Below are 10341 nucleotides of genomic sequence, written 5' to 3'. Positions count from 1 at the left end.
CGACCGTGTAAACGGGACTTCAATTTAATAGCTTGCTAATCGTAGGTAACTAATCGACTGGCAACTGAATTGAAAGACGTTTTATTTGCTTCTGCTATAACACCGCAAATTGTACCAATTACTACTTGCTTGGACATCTTTAAAGTTGCCAGTCGATTTCGAATCGACCAGAGGAGAGCGAGTCGACAAGCAGCATTCAATTTCGGTTGAAACAATTGAACACAATTCCATTGATCTGATTCGGTTTAGTTGCTTCGATTTAGTCGCAAATGCAACCAGTCGATTTCTCGTTCTATTTTAACTTTCCGCCACATTCTGTACCAATTTTCAAGAATTCTGCGTACTGGATTGCAACGCAAAATATTCAATATCTTTACAAATAATATTTAGAATAAATTATTAACTTTTCGTTATATTGACACAAACTGTTACGGAAAGTACCATTTTTTCTTTTAAAACCATTTCTAAAAGTTTTAACGTGCTCAATGCTGTATCAGGTTCTTGAGACAAATGGTAGTGGATACATCAATAATAACAATAAAAAAAATGGAACATCGAAATTAACAATTGTATATTTTCATCTTGCACTTTATAGTAACGCTTGAATAATTTGAATCTACACACTTATTATTATAATTTTATTCTTTATCATTGTCATTAAAATAGCTATCAACCCTTAAGGAAGTCTGAATCGACAATAATTTTAAATACCGTAAGCAAATTATCATAATATGATTATTGTTACTTGGTACTTACTCTAATGCCAGCACATTTTGTGATTATTAAAAATTATTTAACGCTATGGAAGTTGATTATTTGCAAAGAAACATCTAAGTTGAGTAAATGTATAAGTAAGTAGGTAAAATTAGGGTGATCTGACACTTTCGAATTTTGTACTTGCTGTACAAGGGACATAATTCGATTACATGTACAGATGTAAGTGAGTGTTGTTTCCACATTCTATGAATTATAAATACTTTATTATAAAACTGTGTTTGTAATGATAGAAGGAACAAGACCAATTTCAAATGCAGGTTTATTTTATAGATCTATAATTAATTGCATATATATATATATATATACTTTTTTTTTCTAGTATAACAGCTCTGCTGTAATTATTTTTCGGTTGTAAGTTTGCATTCTTTGGTTCAGAAGTACTTGAGGAGGATTTAAGTGTACGTATGCCGTCAATATTTACGCAAGGAATAGAAATTAACTTGTGCCACGTTAGTGCTATAAACCGACTCAGGGCAGGAACACCAGGGAACAGGTGAGTCAGCAGCAGTAGATGCATACGTCAACGGTGATCAGGATTGTGAAGCACCCTGGTTTTGAAACCCAAACCAGTACGTGTTGTTCAATAAAATTGGATTTTATTAAATTTTGAACGTACTTTTAAACTCATATTTCTACTTAGAATACCATTTAAGCATTCATATGCTATTGGTGTAGGCGTGATGGCTCAGTGGTAGAGCGTTCACCTCCGGTGCTTGGGGTCCCTGGTTCGATCCCACCTCGCGCCGTGCGGACTTTGTGGTGGACAAACACCGTGCTCGTAGATTCCCTCGTTTCCTCCCACTTTCTTCATTCCACCATTTCATCAATTTCTCATAATCACCGTCTCCTTTAGCAATAGGCGTGGGACGTAAAACTTAAAGATGTCATTTTCATGTAGTATTGTAATCCTAGGACGACTGACTGTCTCAATTTTTGTTTTATAGAGCAAAAAATGTGTCTTTCCTATCCAAAATCGAACAAACTCTTCGCCCATAGAACATTGAAACGTTGAGTCATCCTGGGGTTTCGAAATTTGGATTCTGTGTAACATAATACATCGAATCCATTCTTGTGTTCACTGCACAGAACTTTTATATTCTTGCATTGATGTGTTACGTGCATTCTCCCTATCTAAAATCGCTTTATTATTTTTACCAGTAACAAAAAATTGACACTATCGATCTTCCTGGAGTTTCGAAATTTGGATTGTGCGTAACATAATATATCGGATCTTTACCCTGGCGTCCGGCGCACTGAACTTTTAGTTTTGTGTGTGTGTGTGACTGCGTTATCATCCCAGAAAACTTAGGTTCAATGTGATTTCTTTTCCCTTATGTGCAGCAGGTATAATGTTACAACATGCACTTTCTGCTCTTTGTGTTCTATGATATAGGGTGATGATGTCTCCTTATATTTGTGCTTGGAACAATGCCTCGTGTTTTGGGGCATTGTAGAAATATTGCTGCCTTTGCTTTGTAAAAGTGGAAGGAAAAGAAAGCTTATAAGTATTGTTTGACGGTTTTCGGTCCACAGTTCATGCGGATCTCTTAAGTAATGAACATTTTATCATTTCTCCTCTTTTTCTTTCCTGTTCCCCTCCGTACATCCAGAAAATTTTATATTGTATAATTATGAGCCAAGTAACTAGTCTTGTAACTGCTATTTATGCGGGTTTCATGCATTTTTATTAGCAACTGGCAATTGAGTTGTGCAATTAATGTAATTTGTGGTATATGAGAAGGATGAGAGCTTTGGTAGTGGGTTCGATTTTCGGATTGTATTCTCAAGGATAACTGAAAAATAGATTTTCACTCGTATCTATTTTAGATATTGCAACGAAACTTGGTATATGGCTTGCTTATTGGCCATAGTAGTTTTCAAGCTATTTTATATTCGGGTACTTGTAGCCGGAACCTCTCCATAGATCGCAAAACTTTAGAATAAATAAATAAAATAGAATAAAAGTAAAGACAAACTTCTTTATTTATTCCAAATTTCTCTTTTCTTATATGAACACATTGACATCGTATCATTTGAAAATTTGTTTCTTCCGATGAGAAAGGCATATTGACAATGATACTCTTCTATATTCTAAAAAGATTTCTATATCATATATTCTACTTTTTCCCTTTTATATGAAATTTGGTATCGTGAAACAGAATGAGAAATATGGCGTATGCACTATGATGAATAGATCATACTATTTTCCAAGGTATATTTTGTTAGGGTACCTATAGTTAAGGCTGCTCCAAGAGAGCACCAAATGAAAAAAAAAAACGGATATTTTGAGAGAGACCTTCCTATTTTACCCCAAAATTCGTTTCTTTCGTACATCGTGCGCTCAAGCGCGTGATGCCATTTGAAAGCTTGTCTTCTGATAAGAATGACGTATCAGCCGTGATACTAAGATAAATAATACTGAAATAGCGCTACTTAACTGAGAATCGATATTTTTGTCATAAAATATAAGACTGTACAAAAGTTTATTTTATCTTTTTTAAACAGAAATGTTCGAATTTCTTTTAAATCTCATTTTCAGTTGCCAATTTACTTTCAAATTTAAAGGAGCTTTGTAACATGCATTGACCGTACTGTTACCTTACTTTACTTTACCTAACGTTTCACCAGAAACGCAAGAAATATTCGAGAGTTTCCTATGTCCTCTTCAATGCAATTGCTGTTTGTTTGTGTTTATAATTATTTAAGTATAGATTTGTCGAAACAGAGATGGATATTTAGTAATTTCTTTTGTTAAGTGAAGCGTTTCTAGTGCTTTTGATTATGGTCATATGTGCATTTGTATTTAGCTAAAAAAAATGTTTTAACCCTTTTTCCTTTAATGTGTGTGATTATCCAAATATAGTGTGCAATCTTTTTTTTTTTTTTTTTTTTTAAGTGAAGCCTAGGAGGAAGAGGTAATCGAATCTTTATATTTAATTAACGTTAAGTTCAAAAGTGGGCATTATGCGAAAACTTCTGAAAATGCATACATTTTGTATTAGAACTGAATAATATAGATACGAACGTTATCATTATATATATATATATATATATATATATATATATATATATATATATATATATATATATATATTAAACCTGAAGGAAAGTGCATCCCCGAGCTTGATTGTTGTCAATATCAGAAATGGTTGTGAAAGTTCAAAATATATGCGTCATAGTCTATGAAAAAGTATTATTCTTTACGAATTATACTGTGAATCAAGGTTTTTAAATCCATACCACGATGGAAAACTAAATTCACCGATCAATTTTGTCTGATTGTAATCCCAAACACGGAGATTACGGATAAAAGTCAATGAAAATATGTATAATATTCTGCCTAAACAAATGTGTTTTTATATAAGTTATCGTGAAACTCGAATAAATTCGTTAGGGTAGAGCAATACTATTGCTTCATTTCTTACTGATTTAAACTCCATTTAGAGTCGGGGCCGCGGTGGCTGAGTGGTAGAGCGTTCACCTCTGGCGCATGAAGTCACGGGTTCAAACCCTGCTCCCGCCAAGTGAACTTTGTGGTGGATAAATACTGTGTGCGTAGGTTTCCTCCTGGAGCATGCATTTCTCATCCTCACCATTTCCTTTAGCCTAGCCGGCATAAGCGAGCGACGTAAAACTAAAAATTTCATTTCATTTCAATTTAGAGTGAATGATTTTAAAACCATAATGAAAATGTATAACATATTACAATGAAATCGAGCAGTCGTAACGGAAATTATCATAGAGCATATTGTTTCTTTTGATTGCGTGTTAATGTTGGACAGAAAAGAAAATAATAAGGCTATTCTTTCTTAAATAATTTTAATGCTAAGCATTGGCGATTAAAATGAGAATGAAAGAGAATATACATTTTACTGTATCAAAATCGAATGAATTTTTGAAAAAATTGATCGTGGAACTCTAAAAGAATCGGTAGCGGAAGACAAGGGAGAAAAAAAGAATGAATCTGGTACGTTATTTTTTGCTGATATTTACTTTCTGCCAAATGGATGATTGGAAAGTCTCAAAAATTGTACGATATAGTACACCAAATTCGAAATTTTTTAAAGTAAAATTATCTTCAATTACATTTTTCAAAGTGAACAGTGAGGACTGAACTCACTCTTTCATTCATAGTCACGAAAGTCACGAAACATAGTCACGAAAGGGTCGTTACAGTGGTTAACGCAACTTTGGATCGTCTGTAACAAGAAAAAAACTGCCGTTACAAATTCATTAACAGCATGCATTCATTAAACCCAAGTTCATTAAAAAATATCATCGAACCAGCAAATAGGTTCATTCCAAAATCAGTTTTCAAGTTTGTCTCCCTAAATTGCAGTGTTGATTGATATCGTACGTCATTTTCCCAATTTTTGTGAACAATTGTGAAGTTGGATGGAATGTTTTAGGTTTGATCCTCATTTATCAATCTTTTCTCTTTATTTTTAGTGTTAGAGAGTTGCGTTATGAATTAAACCGTTATGTCAGCAATGTTTGCAATAACTGTACCTACTTTGTTCTGTTTTACTCATAGGATATATTAGTGTCATTTGTATAATCATGGAAGGAGAATCGAGAAGGGAAGATAAGCAGAGTTCCACAAATTATGAAACTCCCATTTTTGCAACAGTTTATGTAAAAGAAGAGCAAGAGAGTAGAAAGGATTCATTGATTAGTGAAAACACTGATCCAGATATGAACATTGAATATCTCGTTGGCAATACAGAACCTGTACAAAATACCTCAAATGAATACTTTACTGGCAACACTTATTTAAAATTACCTTATGCCACGAATGAGCAGTTTGATAATCTACCATGTTCTTCAAATTCCAAACCAGAAATAGTTTCAGTGAAACCAGACCTCGATATGACTGTAACTTATTCTGATATGTGGGAAAATAAGTTGGAAACAGAAGGAGGCACTATACCTGAAGAAACATCTGCAATGACTTCAAGTGGTTGGGAACCTCAAAGGTAAAATTTTAAAATGTTTAAGCTGTTATATTTTATTGTTATTTTTAATTATATGGCCTATCTTTTAAAGGTTTAGAATTTTTTCGAGGTTTAGAGTGTTAGAATTTTCACTTTCAAAGTTAATTACAGAGTAACCTGCAAAATTGACTAATTTTATTGTGTATAGAATGAACATAGGAGGTAAAGTGGTTTTCTGCATGTTGTCGATATTCACACTTGGCTGAAGGATGTTCCTCGGGACGCTTGTTTTGCCGACTCTATTGTGCGCAAAAGAATGCGCGATTTTTTTTTTTTTTTTTTATGCGGAGGAGTAGTCGAAGCTCCGCCAAGATCTAGAAGTTCACTTTCTGAACCACTGCAGCAAATGTTTCTGTTTAGGTAGTGTCTAACCCAAAATATGAAGCTAGATGTACAGATCAACCAATCAGATTTTAACAAAGATAGCTTTCAATCAATGACGATGAACTGAGTTTTGGCGAAAGTTCAATGTGAGAAATTGTTGTTTCATGTCACTTGGTTCCAATAATTACCTATCATGGACCTTTAAAATTAGAGAAATACATGCTCCAGTCGTATGCTACTATACAAAATTTTAAATTTGGCAATTTCCAAAACTTGAGGGGCCGAGTCTTATGTACATCTCCCAGAATTTAAGGAATGTGTAATCCGGGCCAACAGGCTAACTCTGTATCCAGGGTTCTAGGTTTAAATTCCTCCGTCGAATTCAACCTCATATAGTGGTTTATTACAAAAGGCCATTTTGCCGTACTGTGTACGCTGATCGGCGGATGTCCTACAGAACAGGGCTTGCAAGTGGTCTTTCTGCGAGGACGTACAGGTTTTAGTACTTTTGGACGTGTCTTGCAGGAATGTTTAGTAATCTATGATCATAAGGCAGACATTTTTCGTGATCACTTACCATATCTTTGCAAAAATGTTTCCACGTATGAGCGCTAGTTGTAGCGTTTCATTAATCTATGAATCGTACTATAATTTTAAATGGAAAGAATTTATAACTCTTTGGGCATTTATTCTGTCTCCATTATAAGGCACTATATCTATATTACAGGCTGGCAAAAATAGTTGCGAAGATAAAGATGCATAATCTCCGAAAATATTGCCTTTAAAATCATGGATTAATACAACTAGGCTCCTAATGCGTCCGAAAGTGTTGCAATCCCGACATTCTTAAATAAATAAATAAATAAATAAAAAAGCACCATCACAGAGCGCCGTTTTGTGAGACATACCAATTAATGTAAGGTGTAATCTCTCAGTTGTAAAAACGATACGTATCTAGTGCGTGTGTAAAATCATTAATTTAAATCATAACATTAAACGTACACAGTGCAATCATGGTGTTGAATGAAAAAACTGCATTAACGTAAATGGTATGGACATAGTGTACTATCACTAAAACACAGTTTCATTCTTCTGGTCTTAAGTATCAGTGTAAACAATAAGTCCCTGCTAATGTTATATCGGAACGTTAAACTCCAAAATGCGTATTGGAAAGAAAATTAGCTTCAATCAAATCTTTTAATTGGGGCCGCGGTGGCTCAGTGGTAGAGCGTTCACCTCGGGTGCTAGGGGTCTCGGGTTCAAACCCTGCTCCCGTCAAGTGAACTTTGTGGTGGACAAACACCGTGTGCGTGGGTTTTCTCGGGGTTCTCCCGTTTCCTCTCACTTTCTTCATTCCACCATTTCATTCATCTCTCATCATCACCGTCTCCTTTAGCCTAACCGGCATAACCGTGGGACGTAAAACTCAAAAATTTCATTTCATTTCAAATCTCTTAATTCCTATGCTTCAGTTGTAAAAAGTATAGCAGTAACTGTCTCTTTTATGATGAAATACCTGATAATGTCAGTTTTCACCTTACTAGTACCACTATATAAAAACGAGCCCTAAATTAATTTTCAGATTCCCTCATACGAAGATTATAATTGAGTTGCAGGTAATAGATTTTCTCTAACTGTTCTTGTAGAATGTAGATATCTGATGTGTTATTGGAGAAGCTGTATTTTTCCTTTAATAGCATTCAGTCTGTATCACGCTGTTCTGTGAGAAATTTTTCCTAATTCATAAACAATTATCTGTAGATGCTTTTGTTTTCTACCAAGCCCTTTTCTAAGACCCTAGTATAGTTTTTTTTCAGTAATAGAAGAATTTACGTGGAGTACTAATGCCGCTTCTGATTGTTATAAATAGCTTTCTAAATGTTACTTTGCCCAACTCCTTGCCCAAACAAAAATAGAAACATCAAGCATGGGAGTTGGCAGTTTTTGAACTGTAAACCTTTAAATTGCCTTTCACAATAAATTCATCTGAAATGCCGGTTCTGTGTAATCATGTATATTTAGATACTAAAATTTTGTACTACAACTTAACACGACGTTAAGTTGCACTGTGGTAATCACTAACCACACGACACAAATTGTACCTGGTTTCGTATCCGTACCTTTCAAGCTGTATTATCAATTCCGATCATAAAGATGAATCTCACTTCTAAGAGGTTTTTTTTTTTTTTTTTTTTTTTTTACATGTGTACATTTAGTATATTTTAAAATATATTTAAATTTTATAATTTCAAAATTACTATTGGTATTAGCTTACATTTCTGCATTTCGATTCTTACTATTTATATATTCTCTACTTTTTTAAAGCTATTTGGATGCTTCTGTAAACGTATCCAGTAACAGGAACAATAAAATGTATCCATGTAACCAGTGTGGTAAATCCTTTACGTTCAATCAGAACCTACGGAGACATAAATTCACTCATACACGTAAAAAGTCGTATCCTTGTAATCAGTGTGGTAAATCTTTCAGTCAGAAGGAGAATCTTAACAAGCACTTACTGCTTCATACCGGTGTCAAACCATACCCTTGTACTGAATGTGGTAAAGCGTTTGCACAGAAAGAAAATTTAGCAAGACATAGAATGATCCACACGGGGGAGAGACCTTATCCTTGTGATCAGTGTAGTTTATCTTTTTCTCAAAAGCAAAATCTTAGAAAACATTTACTAACTCATACAGGAGAAAGACCGTTTACTTGTACCCAGTGCGGTAAAGCGTTTCGTCAGAAGCATAATTTGTCGAAACATTCGTTAACTCATACAGGTGAAAGGCCCCATGCGTGTCCTCATTGTAGTAAAACATTCTCTCAAAAAACGCATCTTTCAAGACATTTATTAATTCATAAAGGCGAGAGACCGTTTCCTTGTGGACAATGTGGTAGATCCTTTACTCATAAAGATAATCTGACAAAACATTTATTAATTCATACAGGGGAAAAGCCGTTTTTGTGTATGCATTGTGGCAAGAAATTTTCCCAAAAAAATAACCTTAAGCAACATATGTTAATTCATACGGGTATCAAACCACATTCGTGTAAGCTGTGTGGTAAATCTTTTACTCAAAAAGATCAAGTGCTGCGTCATATGTTGACGCACACCGGCGAGAAGCCATACCCCTGTGATGAATGTGGTATAGCGTTTACTCAAATAGATAACCTTAGACAACATATGTTAATTCATACAGGAGAAAGACCATTTTCCTGCAAAGAGTGTGGGAAGTCATTTTCTCGAAATGATCACCTTAAGAAACACATATTAAGTCACAGAAAGGAAGAAGCTCGGAAGCTGGCTGCGGAGAAGTTATTAGCTGAGATAGAAGAAGAGAAGTTGTTACAGTTGAATAAGAAGAACGACTAGAATTCCGCTAACGTTAATAGAAATTTTAATCAAGTATAAACTCAAGAAGAGAATTACATAGTGTGTAAAAGGTGTATATATTTTAGAAGCCTGTAATTAAAATACATAGTATGTTATAGACGTTTATATTACATAATGTGTAATATAATATATATAAGTAGTTAGTACAAGTACACTGAAAAGTTGTGTTGACTAATATCCAAATTATGAACCCGCGGTGGCTCAGTGGTAGAGTTCACCTCCGATGCATGGGGTTCCTGGTTCGATCCCAGCTCGCGCCAATGTGGTAGACTAACATCGTGAGCGTGGGTTTCTTTGGGGTTCTTCTGTTTCCTCCCACTTTCTTCGTTCCACCATTTCATTCACTTCTCATCATCACCGTCTCCTTAGCCTAGCCGTCATGACCGTGGGACATAAAATTCAAAAATATAATTTCATTTTTCTTATCAAATTGACCCGATTAAAAACGATGTACAGAGGAAATAATAATAATATCAATTTAGACATTCCAATTTCAGGAAATGAATAGTGGGAATTTACATTCATAGGTCCTGACTTACTGATCGTTAAACTAGAAATTAAATATGTCGATAAGCAGCAACGATGCTTGCCATTGAGCGCTTACATATTCTTATAAATTCTGAAGTATCAAGTACCGTTAGTTCTAAACAATTTTCTTTTTATGGGTGTTACAAACTTGAGTTTAGTGGAAAGTATGTAAATACATTTTTTTACAATATATTCGCTTTGCATTCAAGCTATAGACCGCTTGAATGCCAAGTGACCCTCCAAGCAATAGTAAAACGAAAAATGGACATATGGTTCAAACGTACCTATATGGGTAGCTTTTCTAAGAGATTCTTACGAACA

The 10341-nt window shown here is 34.5% G+C and overlaps 1 protein-coding gene across 3 annotated transcripts; it reads left to right on the top strand.

The window, feature by feature from the left end:
* The first annotated feature begins 517 nt into the window (after window positions 1–517).
* LOC145691030 (uncharacterized) lies at window positions 518–9807 on the top strand. 3 transcript variants are annotated; one of them, XM_081766596.1, is made up of 4 exons: window positions 518–712; window positions 1097–1270; window positions 5312–5753; window positions 8421–9807. In XM_081766596.1, exons 3-4 carry the CDS (start codon window positions 5338–5340, stop codon window positions 9469–9471), a joined length of 1467 nt encoding a protein of 488 aa, XP_081622722.1. In that variant the 5' UTR covers window positions 518–712; window positions 1097–1270; window positions 5312–5337; the 3' UTR covers window positions 9472–9807. The 3 variants fall into 3 exon arrangements, with proteins under 3 accessions (XP_081622722.1, XP_081622720.1, XP_081622719.1); XM_081766594.1 differs by lacking the exon at window positions 1097–1270 and having other exon boundaries at window positions 520–712; XM_081766593.1 differs by lacking the exons at window positions 518–712; window positions 1097–1270 and adding an exon at window positions 717–851.
* Window positions 9808–10341: the final 534 nt, after the last annotated feature.

The sequence above is a fragment of the Thermobia domestica genome, chromosome 7, assembly GCF_964235325.1.
Source record: "Thermobia domestica chromosome 7, izTheDome1.hap1.1, whole genome shotgun sequence".
NCBI classification, from domain to species: Eukaryota; Metazoa; Arthropoda; class Insecta; order Zygentoma; family Lepismatidae; genus Thermobia; species Thermobia domestica.
The sequence above is the reverse complement of the archived record's forward strand: the minus strand, read 5'-3'. Positions and strand labels throughout refer to the sequence as shown.